Source organism: Scardinius erythrophthalmus, assembly GCF_964197995.2.
Source record: "Scardinius erythrophthalmus genome assembly, chromosome: 23".
In the NCBI taxonomy this organism is placed as follows: domain Eukaryota; kingdom Metazoa; phylum Chordata; class Actinopteri; order Cypriniformes; family Leuciscidae; genus Scardinius; species Scardinius erythrophthalmus.
This window is the reverse complement of record NC_138243.1, coordinates 24,783,741-24,804,112: the sequence shown is the minus strand read 5'-3', so window position 1 is coordinate 24,804,112 and position 20,372 is coordinate 24,783,741. Positions and strand designations below refer to the sequence as shown.

The 20,372-nt window shown below is 37.7% G+C and overlaps 1 protein-coding gene across 1 annotated transcript; it reads right to left on the bottom strand.

Moving 5' to 3' along the window:
* Positions 1 to 7,933: 7,933 nt before the first annotated feature.
* smfn (small fragment nuclease) lies at positions 7,934 to 11,598 on the bottom strand. Its single transcript, XM_081355276.1, has 7 exons — positions 11,280 to 11,598; positions 10,738 to 10,821; positions 9,101 to 9,178; positions 8,905 to 9,016; positions 8,724 to 8,832; positions 8,531 to 8,584; positions 7,934 to 8,376 (listed from the first exon to the last, which is right to left on the bottom strand). The coding sequence occupies exons 1-7, from the start codon at positions 11,514 to 11,516 to the stop codon at positions 8,259 to 8,261; spliced, it is 792 nt and encodes a 263-aa protein (XP_081211402.1). The 5' UTR covers positions 11,517 to 11,598; the 3' UTR covers positions 7,934 to 8,258.
* Positions 11,599 to 20,372: the final 8,774 nt, after the last annotated feature.

Here is a 20,372-nt window from a genome sequence, read left to right as displayed (position 1 = left end):
ACACAGTTTGGTCAGAATACGCTAAAGCGTTGCGGAGATATTCATTCATTTGCTCTGTATTCGATAACGGTTTTACTAATCAACTTAAATTCCATATTTTTAAGTTAAAAAAATTAGGTTTTCCTGAAAATTCTAAATGGTGGAAAAATTTTCATGACGGAAAATGACGTCATGGTGCATTTGAAGCGTCTTGATCCATACGGTTCTATAGGGTTCCATATACTCAAGAGCAGAAGAAGAAGAAGAATCATACCGATCTTAGGCATTTGAAAAGTAGTATACATAAAAGTACCATTTTAATTGAACACCAGTACTATTATTTCCAAATGTAGGCTACACCTTTTTTAATGTCAATCTAAAGCACTATCACTGTATTAATGGAGGTGACATTTCATCAATGATTTGTTTCATTCTGGGTCTGAACAGGCTTTAAAGTAAAAAAAAAATGGCCTTTGCAAACGATTAGTCCTGAACTGAGCCTGGCTATCAGTTCACTTGAACTAACCGAACAATAGGTCTTCATGACATCAGTCAAAAAGGAAAGTCTTTTTAGAGGAACAGCAAGGTATTACATTTTGATGAGATATTACAAGGACTTTTAAACATGTGGACTGATAAATATTGTAAAATACAACCAGAGACATGTATTATAAATAAATCAGGTCAGTTTAGATTTCATATGCTCACTGTCCAACAGGAAAACTCTAGAACTTCTCCTGCAGTCGTTCCTCTTAATTTAAATACTGATACATGCACAAGAGAAAGAAAAACACTCATGATAAAAGCTAAATATGAAAGCACTCACTACTGCAGTTTCTATCATCCAATGCATGTGGATATTGAATTTTCATTCAATTTGCGGCAAGACAGAAAATATACGACCTCCTTTTTTCATTTATCGCTGACTGAAGAGAAGCTCCTCAACCTGAATCCTCATATAACCAATTACCATTTTGATTTTTATGGCTCTTGTAATGATTGCCATTAGCCGAGGCGCACTGGCCTTCAGTAAACAGACCACTAAATGTGTTCTGCTTACACTAAACAGATCTGTTGTACTGGACTAGGCCATATAAAGAGATTAATCGCACCGCTAATAGTGGACATCAGACTCGGCACCATCACTCCTGCAGGAGCGCTGACCTCAGCAGTGTCCGTACTGAGAGTCAACTCCTTTTATAAACGCCACTAATGTGTCAAATCCACTGACAGGATTGGCCCTTCTGTTTTTTCTTTTCTTTTTCCTGTCCTGCACAGACATGCTGCGGAGTGACATCCTGACTCTATTTGGCTGGCCCTGCATAATTTAAAACCTCCTGTTCCCCTGCGAGAACCTTCACTGACATGTTGCAACCTTCCTTCAACGCTCATCTCTCCTCGCAACTGCTTTGTTCCAAAACGTTGCACTCAAATGAGCATTTCTGTCCTAATGCCGATGTCCTTGTTGCACTGGCTGCTTCAAGTGCATGTCAATATTCAATCCATAACGTCACTTAAAAGATGAGACAATCACATGGGAACAGAAAATCGCGTCAGCATCTTTCCTCATCTCTCTCTCTCTCTCTCTCTCGTTGGCATGCAGCACTCTGTGTGTGCATTACTCTGCCTGAACTTTCATCCACTGCTCTTCGCCTACAAAATCGATGGGATGTAATTTTTCAGAAGCTCTAAAGAGGTTGAGAGTAAATCGTGTGTGTGTGGATTGGGCTGTCCTGAACGAACTACGTATTCACTGTAAAAAATAATTTTCTTTTCCAGTCAATGAAACAAATAATCATATAAGTATCATGTTTATAATCATATTTATATTTATTTTAATATTAAATGTATACAATACATTTTCTCTGAAATAATGCAAATTGAAAAAGATTGAAAATAGATAGATAGATAGATAGATAGATAGATAGATAGATAGATAGATAGATAGATAGATAGATAGATAGATAGATAGATAGATAGATAGATAGATAGATAGATAGATGTCCAATTATCAGAAACACATTTGCTTCAAATAAATATTATTTTGAGCATGATTTTTACTGGAAATCAAGCATCATTTTTTACAACCAGTCAGAAAACAATTGTATTTTTTTAAACTAAAAGATCAATCTAATTAAAATCTAGGTCACATCTAACCATCTACCTGACGGGCATAACATCAGGTTAGGGACTACGGTGGTAGGATTTAGGATTTTTGGATAAACTCAAACAAGATCTGTCGATATGCCAGCTAGACGTACCAGCTGCAACCCGCTTCAAAGGCTCCGGATGAGATGTTTTATTCCTCCGGTCCCAAAGCCCCCAAAGACACGTGGAAGAGCGCAGTGCTTCTGTAATGCTTGAGATGACCTTCAGAGGCCGTTCTAATAAAAGAAAAGAGAAAAAAGACATAGAGCCTGCCAGGCCTCTGTAAGTTGTCTGGAACAAGATCACAATGACTTTAATTCTCTAAATGTCCTGCTACCTTCACCTGATCAGAATGACACCTGTCTTAGTTACCTGCCATGGCTTCAATTATGGATCTTCCACGGAAAAATGAACTTCCCTATGTAATGTGCAGAACACGAGGTGGATCATCCAAAGGAAACAGCGCCATTTTTGACCATATTATGTATTGATACATTTATTTTAAAAAAAACTAACAAACAGACACTGCAAAAGAAATGTAAAAATTAAATATACATTTCATTTTTAAATAATTATTTTCATCAGTATAGCAGCAAATTTGCTTGTCCCCATTCATTGTCGTTACAGGGTTATATTTAATTTGTAAAACGGAATTCTAACTACCTTTTGCTTTAGTAAATTAAACTAATTAAATATAATTTCAATATGCATTTTTTCTAAAAATGCATTAGGCCTTTCCTATTTTAAATAAATAAATACATCAAAATAATTTTCCAACCACAGCTGCCACTATTTTCTGAGAATACATCCAGGTAGACACTGCTGAATACAGCTGAATTAAGTGAGGTATCATTATCTGACCTGAGGTTAGAACATTGCAAGTAAATCTGAATCTGAATGCGCTTCGTCAGACTTCTACAAGTTAACTAACAGAACAACCGTGACTAACCACATGACCCGCTCTTTTCAACTTCTCTTGTTCTCTGCACATCTAATTCTACTCTCACTTAGCATGTAACATGGCCTATTTTTCCTTTCATTAAAGGACAATTCCCTCAGGCTCTCACAGTTTTGATTTTCACGGTGCTTCGGATTTTCTCCCACTTTTTTCTTCTATTTTTCACTCAGAACCTTTTTTACCTGTTATTTATGAAGCTTCACCTTAAATCAAACGTAATGATGAAACTTCAGGTCATATTTCAAAGGAAGCTTTTAAGGATTGCGAACATCTTTTGTGCCAAATTATTCCAGATGTATGTATCAAAGCCTTTCCTGTACAAGAAATTTGGAAATAAATGTTTATTGTCTTAGTCTGGAGTTTATATATATGTTACTGGCAAAGTGTGTAATCCGGCATTCTATAGAATGCCTAGGTAATGTATAGAATTAGGTAATGTATTTTTGCCAAAAACCATCAGGCATTCTACATTGCCGAGGCATTCTATACAATACCAGGATTTCACACTTTGCCGGTAACATATTAAGCGGGATATGTCTGAACGTCATTATATAATACACAAAATGTATAGGTTTAAAATGATAAAGTAATAGCTAATATGGTTCAAAATGTAAAATAAATTAACATTTTATTTACTACTTTTTCAATTTAACAATCTTAATAATTATTTTCATTTTGTCATACTGAGAAAAAAACTCTAGAACTCTTAAATTCATCCACGAGATGAAAGATGCGATAGTCTTTTCTTCCATATTGTGACTGAAACTGTTCCGTATTCTGAGTGAAACAGCTTCTCAAACAAGAAAAAATGGAGGGCGGGACTTGATTTTGTTCATCGGGAATTGATTGGATGGTTGTGGTTTGCTATTGGTCGATCTCATGTGAGTGACAGGTTGTCCCACCCTCACTCCAATAAACACGTCATCAGAGAAGAGATGTCACTGCACGAGAGAGGGGAAGATATTTTGATTAAAGATTAGAGAGCACGCAAATAAAAATACTAATAATGATGTGCACAGATAAATAATTTATAATAAACAGAATAAAAAACAACAACAGAATTGTCAGTTTTGATTTCATGGTGACTTTCAGGGTATGTTTACATGACAATGATGTACTAAACAAATTTAAATTTGAACACATTTTTCGTGTGCAGATGACAGCGTTTTTAAAATGGTCCCGTTCACACGGATCCGTGAAAAGCTGTATTATGCTGCCAGGCCAGTAGTTGGCGATGTCACTTTGTAAAGAAACACTTAATATGCATGCACATGATGTCACCGTTTTCACAAATTGGTAGAAATGAGACGATAATTGTATTATTATTTCAAAAACTTGCACTTTGAAACCCATTTTCAAAAGTTTGTGTTTTCAGGCCCCCAGAACACCGTTGTCATGTAAATGAACAGCCAAAAAACATAAAAAGTTTTTAGTTGAAAATGGCCCTTTAGTGTTGGGGAGTATTTTCTGTCACAAAATTGTCTGTTTGTTCTTACAGTATGCGTCTACAATGTCCAGTACAGAGCATTTCTGTCAGTGTGTGCTGCAGGTCTGCGGGTGGAGGGATCTGAGTGGCGTCTGTCACTTTGGCCTGTTCAGCTTATAAAGCTCTGGACTGGCAGGCAGGACTGGAGAACAATGCTGACATCAGCGCTGACTGACAGCATAATAGAGCTAAATGCTTTAATGCTAGCATGCTTCCACTGGATTGGGTTTACAACGACAAATGATTGATGCAGAAATTCATGGTGCTTAAGACTCATTTTCCAGCTAAATGTCATCCCATATATCCTGCCAAACAACAGCTCAAATTATGATTACTTACGTCTGGCTACGTTCGGAATGGAACTCTACGGAATGAAAATGCTTTCTACTTACGGAATAGTGTGCAGTATGCACTATATACCACCTGGCGCCTACTCTTTTTAAAAATAGCATATGAAAAAGTGAAAATTAGCGCAATGATAAGCGCTTTGCTAACAAGTTGCTAAAGACTATAACGATTATAATATTTATCAAGCACATAAACTCACATCCTTGTGGTACTTCTATATCAACTTACATACCCACAGATCTTATTATACTTATAAAGAGCACACAGTAGCCAGTGCATACTACTACATATTGCAAAATAAATAAAAGTAGTGTGTAAGCATGCTATTTAGTCTGTTTTAGCTCAAAACTATGTGACTAACAAACTCCTTTGTGTTATTTATTCTACTAAGTACATATTTAGAGCATTTCATCCTGATCAAGCCCTGAAATGTGGATTTCACCTGCATATCACCATATGCAGTTGAAATGTAAATACTCATATGGTTGAAAGTTATCAAAACACACTTTATCTCACCTGACACATGTCACAAATGTCGCTGAGATTCATGTTCAGTGTTCACCTTTGATTTAGAGCTCTGATCAAAGCCGATCTGATACGTGTTTCATCCATGTCAGGGCTTTGGAAGACTGAAAGTGTCTCACTGCAAATAATGAAAAATAACACAAACGTTATTCAACGTAACGTAACAGCTGAAGACATGAGATATATTATTTTTGGATATTTAAATATCGACACAAGGAGCATTCAGTGATATTAACTAACTAAACCAACTCAGTTCATAATCGGCAGGCAATCAAATTAGCGTAAATGCGAGCTATTTTTCAGTGCACAAATTTAATGAACCTTTAATGTGTGTAAGGAGCCTGCCAGAATAAAATTGATAAATTATGAGACTTCGTCAGTAATTACGTGAGCTCCTGTTGATTCAGGGTTATGAATTCACGATGGATTGAGCTGTTCTTGTACATCATCACGTTCCAGACTTCATTTTTGTCTGCCCTTGAACGAATGCAAATAGCGACATATTAGAGTAAGCAATTAAGAAATGCATAAATAACAGTTTCATTGCTTTAAGAACAAATTTTGTCCAACGCACATTGCTTGCAATGTTCTGCTAGTGTTTGAGCATGCATGTTTATACCCTGGCACATCAGAAGCTGATTTACTGTATTCATTCACTCCAAAAGTCTTAATTATCTCTCTTTAATTATTCGAGTCATCGGGCAACTTCCGGAAATCCTCCATATTGGGCTTTTCACTACAATCTTCGGACACACACTAGAACATGTCAAACTGGTTAGAAGATTTTATGGAAAACCTCTGTAAAACTGAAATTAATTTGTTGCATGATAATCAAATGTGATTAGGTGAATTAGTGCTTTAGAAAAGGCATCTATACCTGGACTTGAAGTGTTGCCCCTTCAGAACGGTCCGTTCCACTGGGTTTTGTGTGGCTTTGGTGAACCTGCAGGATGAAGCAGCAATACCACTCATGCAAACCCATTACAGTTTGTACCTCTTTCTTCTGCAAATGACATTTACCATGTCAGAGATTGCAGAATCTTAAAAATCAAGTCTTTAGTGCCTTTCTATTTCACATTAGGTTCAGTAAAGAGCTCTGCAAAGGGTTCTTTCGTAGGCCATATGGTTCCTTGGAGATTTAAAAAAGTTCTTAATCTTGCATTGTAGGCTGTTGATGTATAAATCGCTGGTTTTCTAAAGATTTCAAAATTTTGTATGGCTTCTTTGTGAGGTAAAGTCCTTTTCAGAACCTTTACCCTCTCTGTTCTTCAGTGGTGGAACGAGATATCAACCTTCATCTGATCTCCTGAGACCATCAGAACTTTAAATAAACAGCTGAAGACTTACCTAATCCACAACCATGAACAAAGGCAATTCCTAAAATAAACAACCTTTCTACTACTTTAAAATGTACTACTTTAAAATTGGCGTTGTGTACCGCAAGTATTGTCGACTCATGAGAAATTGCTCGAGATGTGTTTAAATGCAAGTCGCTTTTGATGAAAGCATCTGCCAAATGATTAAATGTGTTTCTAAATCGTTTGACCAGACTATAGTGCAAACACTCAGTTTCACTCAGCGGTCTGTCCTGACCACTAATGAGGATCTTCCTCATCCTCTGCGAGAAAGATTCTGAGGGAGAGAGATGAGAGAAGTGTTTCACAAGCTACATGGTTTATGCATTAGCCTAGTGTCTCTGTCTATTTAAAATTTCCCTTGCAGAATCAAACATGCGATCCTCCAGTGGCAGCAGTGACAGACAGAATGCTCACGTTACCTAGGGCTGCTCCAACCAAACAGGGTTTGAAGTCCCAGCGGTCCTTACCACTTTAAAACAGCATAAAACTAAGTGGAGTGTGAGCGCAACATTTACTAACCTCGTCATAGAGTTAGAGGCAATGACATTGACAATGTTTTGTTTATGTAGTAGAGCAAATAAAAGATTAAGTCAAGTTCAAAAGTATTAGAATGCTTTCAGTCAATACAAAAAATCCAATCACTGAAAAGCTTGTTCCAACCAAACAGTTGATGGACCCCCTTGACTTCCATAGTATGTATCTATCAACGGTTTTGAGGATGTCAAAGAAGCCATAATAATGATATTTAAAGGGGACCTATTATGCAAAATTCACTTTTGTATGGTGTTTGGACATAAATGTGTGTTGGCAGTGTGTACACAACCACCCTACAGTGATAAAATGATATATTTTCTCTCTTTGTATTTTTACATGTACAAGATTATCCTATTCAATCAATGTGATAAATGAGTTAAGTCAAAAGTAATCTGATTACATTACCTTACAAACTACAATTTTTGCCATTTAATTTGGATTCAGTAGACTCAAATTACTAGACCAGCACTGTGAAGAACCCAAGAACCCCACTGATCACAGATATTACCTGACTGTGTACTGCCATCTGTCGTCTGGTTCAGGTTACTGCACGAACAGGTCAGCAACAACATTTCAGAATAGTCACATTAACCATCCTTCAAAAACCGCAACAAATGATTTTTATTTCAAAAAAGTGACCTTTTCAAACACACTTCTGTTTCATTACTGCACACTGACACGCAACAAATCAGATTCCCTAAAAGGAACACAAAGGATAAAAAAGGAACTTGTTCAAAACAATGAGTTGGTTTTTTTGGATCTCCTCTCTTTTTAAACTAAGATATTTGCAGTGACAACAAATAAAACAGGAAACAAGCAGTGAGGACTTTGCTCTCTCTATCTCTCTCTCTCTCAAGTATTCACACAAGCTTTCATCCAAATGTGAGGAAGATCCTAAAAGCACTCCAGATCGGCTCGGAGATTAGCTCACAGGCGTCTTGTCGCCATTTTCGACTACTTTTCTCTTCTCCTTCACTTTGAAAACATTCGCTCTGTAAAACTTCAGTTCTTTTATGCTCTCCTGGATGTCTTCCAGCGCTCTGAAAATTCAAACAGACACAACAGTATTCTGAGATCAGACAAAACAGCTCTCCTTTAGGGTTTAATATTTATGAAGTACATCGAAGCCTCTCCTGCGATGCTAAATGTGGCATTCAATAATACAGCTGTGAAACACCTGTTAAGCACACAGACCTGTGCGATGCTTTTTTCTGTGGTGCGAGACCATACTCCTCTGGATACCATCGTCTGGGAAACAGAATGGAAAAAAACCCAAGTATTTTGACATCATTAACTTCTTCCTGTACTTGCTGAAGCACGTCTGAATGCATTAATGCGGCAACAGTGGCCGTTCGGGGATCTGATAAAACCTAAATGGGGAACAAACCTGGACAGCTCTTTAATGGTGCTCACGTCTATAATGCGATAGTGAAGATGTCTCATGAACTGCGGCATGAACTTATCCAGAAACTTCTTATCGGCGTGAACGGAGTTCCCTGTGGACGAAGAGGCACAATTTGACACCTGTGACATGCAAGAGAAACAGAGCAGCTGGTGTCGTGTGTTACCCGCGAGAGGACACTGTCCGGGTGGCGTGTGCTGTCGGACGAAGGACAGGAATTCGTACTCTGCCTGCTGGAGAGTGATGTGGCTGTCCCGGACAGCCTGCGTCAAGCCTGACTGGCAACACAAATCACAAAACACACATCAAGCTCATTCAGGCCAAACAGGAAACACTCAGAATGTGCATCAATCTGTACTCACCTTCCCATGATGCTCTTTGCACCAGTCTGACATGCCGTCAAGCAGATCATCTGGCTGGTTGATGATCAGATTTGGCCCCTAACAACAACAAAAAAGAAGGTTATAGCTTTTAAAGAGCCAGTTATGGGCTTTTTTTTTTTTTTTTTTTTGGTGGTGAGGAGATATACGAGACATTGGAGGCAGGTGGAATTTTGGGGGGGGGGGGGGGGGGGACATTCCCGTTCTAGACCGTATTTGATAGAACAAATTTGTAGTGCAGAATGAGTCATCAATATTTTAAATAATTTAATTTTTGTCAAGTTGAAGACATTTTTTTCTCTATTGATGTTGTTTGAGATGTATAGGGGGTTACGGGGTTATAATGTTTTATTAGACTTATGCTCAACTATTTTTTTTATGTTTGTACTTTATTATTCATTCTATTGGTCATTGGATGGACATTTTCCTTAGATACTGACAGTAGTAATAACAAACATTCATACACAAATCATGCATACACATATTGCACAATATACATAAAAACAGATATGAGAAAAATTAAGCTAACCACATAATTCTAAAACTTACTGTAGATATCACAGTCAAACAACAAAACTTAATATCTACTAAAATAACACCCTAAATATATATTTTTTAAAACGTTTAAAAGTATTTATTTACACAGTTTAACCGTCTGGGCCTCTTCAGTCGGAACTGACTGACTAAATTTAACTTTTTGAATTTTTACTTTTTTTTGCTTCATTGGTATGGGATGACACTTACCAATTTCGCATTAGCAATGTGAACACAAACAAATAATAATTTGGATATGTTAAAGAGTCTAAAAAAAAGGAACACTTGGCACCTTCACTCCCAAAAATGATGTGAAATTAATGGGAAATATATAAAAAAAATTGTTGCGATTTTCTAGTCTGATATGGCTAGGAACTATACTCTCATTCCTGCGTAATAATCAAGAAACTTTGCTGGTACCATGAGTGCAGCAGGCGTAATGATATGACGCAGCGCCTGAAAATAGGTCTAATAGGTTAGACAAACTTAGTCCCAGTCACGTTGGAAGTTACCGAGCTGGGGACTATTTTCAGGCGCTGTGTCATATCATTACGCCTGCTGGACTCATGGTACGGCAGCAAAGTTTCTTGATTATTACGCAGGAATGAGAGTATAGTTCCTAGCCATATTAGACTAGAAAATCGCAACTTTTCATTTTCCGTCGGTCTTAGTACACGATGTAACTACAGAAGAGTCAAGTTTTAAATAGGAAAAATATCGAAACTCTTTGGTCATTTTTTTGAGAGAGATGCTAATGGTCTTGTCCGATTCAATGATCTATGCTAAGCTATGCTAAAAGTGAAACCGTCAGATCCGGAGATCGGCTGAATGGATTCGAAAACGGTAAAACTCAACAGCATTTTTTGATACAACATTTGTTGTTTTAAATATAGTTTTTACCTAAACTTGAATTTAAAAACCAATTCTGGCAATTTATAAGTGTATATAGATCACCTCAAATTCAACAAAAATGAATCTGGATAAAATCTGGATAAGCAAAAAAAATCAGATATTTGCTGGAGACTGAACATGGCCCAGTTCTCACTGCGTGGGACTTTTATTCCAAGCAAAAAAGAATCACCAACCTCAGCAATGATGTTCAGGTCAGAGTCCGTAACTATGCAAGCCATCTCAATAATCTTATCCTTCTCGATATCCAGCCCTGTCATCTGAAACAAGAAACATTGATATGCAACCCTGAAAACCAGTCATTCAACCTATGACTGCACAATCACTCGTCAGTCCAAATATATTTGCAAAGAGTTCCTGGATAAAAACTGCGTAGGGTGAATCCAAAACCAGAGACTGTGTGCAAAAAACTTGTAAACAAGCAGGTCAGCTGCAGTGACTAGCCCAAATCTTATCCAAAGAAGTATGAACAGACTGTACTGGACTTGCTATATAAGCAGATGGCATGTTTGAAAAGGGATGCAATCATTTCACATATACTATAAAACGAAATAGGCTATAAAACTATGCAAATTCATTCAGCATCGATCTGCTGTCAAATACTGTGGTCATACATTGTTTCTGCTAAACCATCTTGATTTTGACTTAAAATGTGAATCAGTTAAAACATGTAAAAAGACTATTGTGTTGTTTATTGTGTTGTTCAACCGCTGTTTACCTCCAGATCCACCCAGACCATCCGCTGCGCCACGGACTGTGACATCTTCCTGCTGTGAGGTCGTCCTGACATCAAACCCTTGGCGAGCACAGAGGTACATAGACTGAAGAGAGAGAGGCTGTGGGCTGTAAACACTGATGGGAATGCTTTAACCCGCTGTGATGACACGCAGACTCGAGTCAGGACTCTTAATGCTGAAACACGCGCTGCGGTTGCACTCCACATGTGTGCCCGCATACTGACGTCTTCCGAACGCAAGTGTCGTAAATACCAGCGCGGCGCAACAGTAGGTCAGCGGCAGATAAGTAAACTCCATGGTAACAGAATACGCGCTTTACTAGTTGACCAACAATGTTAATAGTTTTGCACTTGATGTAATTGATGGTAAATATTATTATTATTATTACATATAACGTGTGCGTGTGTGTTCTGTTCATTTATAATGTAGATTTTAATAGTACATTTAAAATAATAGTACATAGCCTAATAAATTTTAATTATAACTGTATATTATTAACACATTCATTGTTGTTATTAGTAGTAGTAGTATTTTTTTATTTTTGTTTAGGTCGTTAAATAGAATTATAACATGTATTTTATATATTCATTTAAAGGCTTAAACACGGTACATAAACTGTACATAAGCATTACAATGTTTTGTAATCCATACAGTACCTTCAATTATCATGCCAATAAAGCTTAACTTTGGTTTATTGTTGTAAATCATTTTGTGATTTCACGTGGACAAAACAGATGCAGTAACGCACTTTGGCCATAAGATAGCGCAAATGGACCATCACTGGGCCTGAATACACACGACAACATTATGGAAAATATAGCACATCCCATAGACACGAGCTTATCATTCGATATCTTGAAATCCCAAAATCCAAAGTTTAGGTTTGTCTATTTATGTCTATTTTAGAAGGTTATTTAACGAGTTTATCTTTGACTAAATGTTGTCAGGGTGATATAGCCTATCGCTTCATATTTTGTGCACACAGCCACTGGTCCCTAATAATTACCTACTTAATGCTTGGTGTATATCATTTATTTGTGGTGTAATACAGCTTTCACGTTCAAATCAAGCTACATGGTCACCTAATCAATTCTGTAGTGGCTACCACCCCTGTTGTGGATATAAGATCTCAATTCTAACACTAATAGCCAGACAGGACCGTAAACATCATATTTCACCACTGACACAGATAAGAATTTAATGGCTTGGAGTCACCCTGTGTAATCTGTGTGATAAAAGCAACAACCTCCTTCAGACCAGTCTGACGGGAAATAGATAGATAGATAGATAGATAGATAGATAGATAGATAGATAGATAGATAGATAGATAGATAGATAGATAGATAGATAGATAGATAGATAGATAGATAGATAGATAGATAGATAGATAGATAGATAGATAGAGGGGGGGGGGGTTGACTTGATATTATGATGATGTCTTTCCCCTTCTCTCTCTCTAATGGCTGTAGTCTAATAAAAAGGCAGGAGAATAATTAGTAGAGTCGTAGAGCGCTGCTGATGGTGAAGCTCGCCGTCTGATGGCACTAGAGTAATGCGGCATGGGAAAGGCCTCATGATGGGAAGACAGGCTTCATTATTCCTCTCCCTCAGTTTCTGTTTTGCTCAAACGCACACTCGCTCGCACAAATTCAAACAAGCGAACTGAAAAAAAAAATGATGAAACAGAAGGTAACCTGAGTTCAGGGCAAGATAGCCCCACCACCCCCTTTATATTGACGTCTTCTTCTTTTATTCAATTGAAGAGCATTAATGTCCTGGAAGTAAGGCACTCGCATTTCAACTTGCTAACACCTCTTTGAATATCTCAAATAGATGTTAAAGAGGTTTGCACATTCTCTTGTAGCCTAAGTGAATTAGTGAATAAGTGAATAACTAAGGAATTTTTATTTTTTTTTTTTGCCGAGAAAACACAGGCGTTTCTGAAGGCTGTTGTTACCATTTTGTTTAGTTTAATTTAGTTCAAGGACTTTTAGTTTGTATTTCTTCAGTGCATGCCTTCCATTTGTTTGATTTCCTGCCTCTCTTTAGTTACTATTGCTGCGTTCCAGGCAGGTTTTTGAGCACGTAAATCACGACTTCAAACCACGACTCACGACTTTGTAGCGTTCCAGGCAAGTCACGCCAAACTACCTGAGCGCAAGGAATTGTGGTAGCTACATGTAAACAAACCAGCATGGCGGACCTTACAGAAACACTGCATCCGTAGGGGCTGCCATTGTTGTTTTGTATGGTTTCGGGGGCTATGTGACATCAGAGCTCGTAACTGGGAGTAGGGGATACATATTTTGTCATTTATTTTCATTTAAAGGTTAATATTAACCATTTTTGTTCTGTCGCCCAATAAACAATAGGCGATAAGCCTATGCGCATTTTGTAATCTTTCTAACAGGCTATTTTGACGAAGACAGACAAATCAGTTTACAATTAATTTTCTTACATTTCTTCCTTGAGTCATATTGAGTGTTTGCTAGTTGAATAGCCTGTTATTATGAAGAAAACGAGGTCAACCAGACGACGATAAATGAAATTTATTGAATATTGAAGATTGGACAATTTATGATTATTACATAGATAGCATGTGTTGCGTAATTGAAAATTAATTTGCATTAAAAGAAACACAAGTCTAGAAACAGTATATGAATCTATGAACAGTATAGGCTATGACCAGGTTTAACGGGCAGGACGCGCGGGCGGGTCCCGACAGCGCATCCTGTCATTTAAACCTCTTTTGCTCTTAAACTAAAAAACTCTGTTATTGCCCACTTAAGGGTGTGTTGCAGTACTAATACACCTGCCGTATTATCATTACAATGGCACATGAAACAATAAATCCAACTTGTCAGTCAAAAAAAAGTACCGCACGAAAGAATTCACTCACCGCATTCAAAAACAGCTTTGCGGCTTTAACTCCAAAACGACACGACGTAAAGAAGAAATGTTTTCGCGGGTATGTTAGGCATTGCGTGCTGTACGTGCTGACGAAATTTGACGTACATGACGTGAGTGGTTTTCAAGAAAATCTCAGTGTTTCATCCGTCCCGCGTTTCAATCGTCCCGCCTCTCCCCTACATCGATCTAGTACGAAGTCATGGGTTTGACTACCATTCCAGTGCACTTTCACAGGGATATGGTTGGAAAAACACGGGTTACAGGTTGCCTGGAACTAGGGTTGGGAACCGAGAACCGGTTCTTATCCAGAACCGGTAGTGTTTTTGAAAAAATACCGGAACCGTGCGAAATTCCTAAGTTTCGGTTCCGAAAACGGTTCTGGTGCGCTGTGTGGGCGAAGTGCTGGGAGCTTATCCTTTAATAGCGACGTCTCACCTCATATTAAAATAGTAATGAATGCACTGAAAAGCCCTCGCGCTAACTTACTCAAATACGTTTTGCGTCAGATATCAACGCAGAGAGAGAGAGAGAGAGAGAGAGAGAGAGAGAGAGAGAGAGAGAGAGAGAGAGAGAGAGAGAGAGAGAGAGAGAGAGAGAGAGAGAGAGAGAGAGAGAGTATTAAAGACAGTAGAGCTGCACGATTAATCTTATATCTCGATTCAAACACCCACGCGATCTTATTCCTAAATTACCAAAACCTCACCCCTGACCATTCAAATCTGTTTGCGCTGTCGCTGACCCAGAGAGAGCAGTTGTCAATATGAAACAGCTTTACAATCACAGTATCGATATTTCTGTTACAAATATTCAAATGATCACAGAAGTAGGCTACTGAGATAAAAGTCTATAATTCGAGTATAAACACTGATGTCTACGGTAGCAACCAAAATAGAGTAAATCACCTTTTGAAAGTCGCTGCCTTCAAATAACGAATTGTATCGATTACATCTGATGCTTCAAAACATTCATAAAGACGTCCGTAACTTTTTTGTGTTCAGAATTTACAAAATATATACAATGAGCGAGTGCATCATGAACTTATCCTGAATTACTACGTTAAGCCTGCAATAAGCGTTTATACTCGGACTATAGCTACTTTAGACTGGCGGATGGCAGCCGCTGCGGAGTAGCCCAGTGCCTGCGTGACTCGTCATATAGACATAAATAGAGAGAAGTAGCTCCGGCAACAATGCAATCCGGCTTCTTCCGCAAGACGCATGCAGTTCTGTTTATTAACTGCTAGAGTAACGAAACAAGTAAAGTCTTTATGAATCAATCATTCAAAACGATTTAAAAAATAATCTGTTCCACACACATCTTACATGTGTGTTCAAGCATATTCTACCCCTTCTGAGAGGGTATTCTCCACTTCTGGAGATTATACAATAGGAGAGGTCCCAAATTATTCTAGAGAATGCAGAAATGTTTATTTTCCTTCAGAAAAGCTCATATTTTTTGCAAAAATTGCTTAACAATATGTTGAATTTGTTGACATAATTTACCAGTCTGTTAAACTCATTTGACAAGTATAAGAAATAAACACAAAAAGGATTGTGGATTTTTCCCTTACTACTATTTTTTATTAGTTGTTGTAATATTTTTTATTGAATGGGAACCGGAATCGGAACCAGAACCGGAAAATTTCTTACGATTCCCAACACTACCTGGAACACACCATATGGTCAGTTTAGTTGTGTTTGCTAATGGCTGCTCACCTGTTTTTGAGCATACTTGCTATTAATCTTTGTTGAGAACTTTATTCAACTGTTTTCATCTGTCTGCCAGCAAACTGGGAGTTTATTTAGTCAATTTTAGTCAATTTCTAGAAACTTCTATCGAGTGAGTTTGAGGCACAGACCCCCACAAACTTTTCAGTGAGCAGTTCTTTAAAAGAACCATTTTTATAGTGTCAAGAACATTTGAATGATCTAAAGTACCCTTTTCCACCATAAAGAACCATTGGTGCTATGGAAAGGTTCCATGAATGTCAAAGGTTCTTCATGGAACCGTTGATGCAAATAAAGAACCTTTATTTTTTATAATCTGAAGCTAATACAAAAGTTAGTACGTGTAACAGAGGCCAGCTAGAAAGAGCTGTGCATGTAAACCTCACTCCCTTGGCCTGCATTTCACCCATCCAAGTGCACACACACAGCAGTGAGTACTGAACACATACACACACCCGGTGCAGTGGGCAGCACCAGTGAGGTTTAGGAGGGGTGAGTGTAATGGAGGCAAGCTAAGCTAGGAAGAGCTGTGTGTGTAAACCTCACTCCCTTGGTCTCAAGAGGCACGTTAGAGACTGCAGTCTTTAGCGTTCTTGTTAGTGCGCCTGCCTCTCATGCCAGAGACACCGCTTCAAATCCCCCTCGGAGCGGGTCGAGTAGGACCAGTTACATGCGCTTGATGAAAAATGCAAATGTTAGCAGCATTGGTGTTTTAAAAAAGGGCCACGAGGGTCGTGTTAAAAAACGACCCTTCGTGTCCGACATCCTGGAAGATGTTTGGGGTTGAGCCATGTCATTACACAGGGGCTCAAAGTGATAATCCAGCAAATGGATTTAAGCTCTTGAAAGCTACTAGTGCATGTCCTAATGCATCCGTCACTTCTGAACTCTCGCCAGATAAGAGGACGGAAAGCGCAGGCTGCAGCCATAAAGTGGACAGACTAATGCAGGCCGGGCGTCTGATATCATCCACAGCACAGAGCAACTCACCCACAAACTGCCACTGTCACCAACAGCCGCCGCATAGGTGAAAAGGAAATATATTTAAATTGTACTATACTAAGTGCATATTAAATGTATTATTTTTAAACAACTTCAAGTATATAAGTGCATTTCAAGATAAATTGTAAGCTATTTGCAATATATTTTATTACATTGTGCTAAAATGGAACCACTTCAAGTACATTTAGTGCATTTAAGAGTCTGAAATCAAGAAAGCCTTAACATACTATCTTGTTTGCAAAACAAATACATAAGAGTACATTTAAAAAGTACAGCAGCATATATAATCTCTTGAACAAAATACATAATAACAAAGATCAGTGAAATGAAATAGAGCTATATTTATATTTTTTTTTAGAACATTTCAGTTATACCTGTATTACTGAAAAGTACACTATGAATATTACATCACTAAATAATTAAGCATCACAATGCAATTTTCTGAAAAAATGAAAATAAAAGTTACAGAAAAACAATGTGCAGAAGTGAATAATGCATTATTTACAAACTTAGGCCTACAAATGGCTGAACCAAAGAAACGGAAGAGTTTGAATGTCACATCTTCATCTTCTAAATCTAATTTTAAGTATGCTTATTGCAATGCTTAATAATAGTTGACAAATGTTTATGATACATTATAAGTTGGTACATTGTAAATGTAAAAAATGTTTTTCAAAATATTACAAAGATAAATACATAAATATTTAAGCGTTCCTAAGCGTTTATAAAGTACATATATTTTAAACCCAGTAAAAGCTTAATCATTTTGCTATGTTATTACACAAAGTACGCATACTTTAAGTAAGAGTAACATAAGTATGTTTTGTGTAAATACACTAAAACTTCACTAAAAGTTTGTTTGTGTTTAGCATATTTCTTAAGTGTAACTAAGCATATATTTATTACCAAAGTACTTATAATATACTTTTTTAGAAATATGCTTGTGTTTAGCATATTTCTTAAAAGTATAAGTATAAGCATATATTTATTACCAATGTACTTCTAGTGCACTTGTTAGAAACATACTAAAAGTATGCTTGTGTTTAGCATATTTCTTAAAAGTGTAACTACCAATGTACTTCTATACTTTTTTAGAAATATATTAAAATGAAATTCAATGTACTTGTAATGCACTTCAAATAAGCTTGTTGGGAATACAAATGTATTATAAACATACTACTTGAATTTCAAGTCTATTTTTAATACATTTAATTCTACGTCTTTTTCACCTGGGATATCAAAACCATGGAGACATTTATTTTAAAAGCATATCTTTCCTTCTGGATAAATGCCTGAAGTTCCCGATTCTGAACTTTTTGGCTGGATCTTTGTTGACCCAGATGATTTGGCCACAACTTATTTCTAAAATCGGAAAATCGACAGGCTTAAGTCTGAAGTGCTTTCTGCTCCAAAGAATCCAAGGTGCAAGGTCACAGGAACCCATTAAAACTGTAAAAAACAATCCCAAATGATTGATTTTCAGAGCGTCGGCTGTGTGCGCCTTACTGTAAGGTGTAATTGCGGAGCGTACACATTCAGAGCCGAGTGCTACATGGAGGGCTGATGTGTCATGGAATGTTTTAAGGTGATTTGTTGATCTTTTATCTTTAAAGGGTTTTCGCAGGAAGGCGGTTTATGATGCTGAAAATGCTAGTTCAGCTCTTCACTGACACTTAAAGGGATAGTTCAAAAAAAAAAAAACATTCATTTACTCACCCAAACCTATATGTCTTGGCAGAATGCGACTGGTGCACTACTCTTCAAGATGGATATTAGTAAACGAAGACAGAATTCGAATTTTTGGGTGAACTATCCCTTTAATGAGCCTCTCTGGATCAGTCTTTTTCCTCCCCAACACCCCTGGTCCTTAGAATTATGGTTTTCTCAGTGCAGCAATAGCATTTTTATGTGTTTGTTCTGATCGACTGTCAAGATGTCCGTGTTCACACTGTGTGCTAAAGTTTCTTGCGCTGCTTTTCACAAGCGGTGAATCTTCAGCGCCTAAAAATCATATTTTACCTGGGCTGTCTGCGTTGAATGTGATGCAATAATAAGGCGTCTACTGTGAAATAATGTCTAGAAGCATCTTTCTAATGAGTTGTCTTTGCAGGATGTATGACGTATAAAAAAAACATACAACGTGACCATTGTGGTTCGATTCAAGAACAAATGACTCTTATGAGAAGGTTCTTTTCGGTAAATTAAAAAATGTACAGCAGCGTGACCACCATTGTAGCCTGTTATGAGTCTGTCTCTTTTAGTGATTTCATGAGTTTGCACTTACATACAATCAGATATAGTACAGAATTTGTGTATTTGGTGTGAGAGTGTACAGCCCAAGCACACATTTAGGGGAATCACTCACTGTTATGGAACCCTGAAAAGTATAGAACTTTATAAACAGCGTTTGTATTGAACGTAATAATCTCTGATTAGTACAGTTGCTCACAAGCATTCATCATAGACTGACAAATTTAATCAATCACTTCTCTGTCTTCTCAGGACACAAATACAACTAAGTAGCCTACTGAATGTAAATAGACTTTGAACTCTCTGAGAGAGAGAAAATATTCAAAAGCTGTTTTCTATTCAGAGGGAGTGAATCTTGTGCGTGCAGGCAATCAAAAAATGTGGTGTTGTCCAAGCTGAGACAGGGAAGGAGATCAAGGGATCATGTCACACTCTTTTTTTGTATTTTAAAGCTTGCCAACACAAAGCCTGAAGGTCAAATCATGCCTGGCGTCTAATCACTCATCCGTTGGCCTCCAGCTGTGCTTGGTGCCCCTGAGGTGAGGGCAGCGCCTCTTGCGAAATCCCAAATACCAGAGCAGAATTATTTGTTTAGTTTAGCCAAATGCCACCTGAATGAGAATGAGCACTTCTGATTGGAGGAGAATTGCTTGAAAGGGAAATCGAATGCACCTAAAGGCAGGGTAGGTGATTTGTTCCAGAAACATTTTTTGTTATGCTGGTTGAAAGTCTCTTCACATGCTCATAGCAATCACTAAGTGAAGTGGTCTAAAGCCCGCCACACTGCAAGATAATCGGAGCGATTTTAGACCGATTTTGGACTGATTTCTCCCCTTCTGACAATCCTAGGCAAAGTCCCGATTATCTTGATGGTTCTACAGATTAATTTATCAGATTCCTGTGGTGTGAGGTGTGTTGAGAGACACTAAATCTGCTCGGAAGAACATCGGAGCCGCCCCGAACTCAAATCGTAAATATTCAACATGTTGAATATTTGCGATCAGAAATCTTGTTGTGTGCGGGGAACCCCAAGGACAAACGCACACACACTCTGTGGAGATTATCATGTGAAATGAAACAATACCCAATCAGGAAGCGACGGAAGACTCATTTCACGTCCATGTTCACACCGTCTCCGTGACTTCATCTAAAAAAAAATTCCCCCCGCAAATTTTCTGTAAAAAG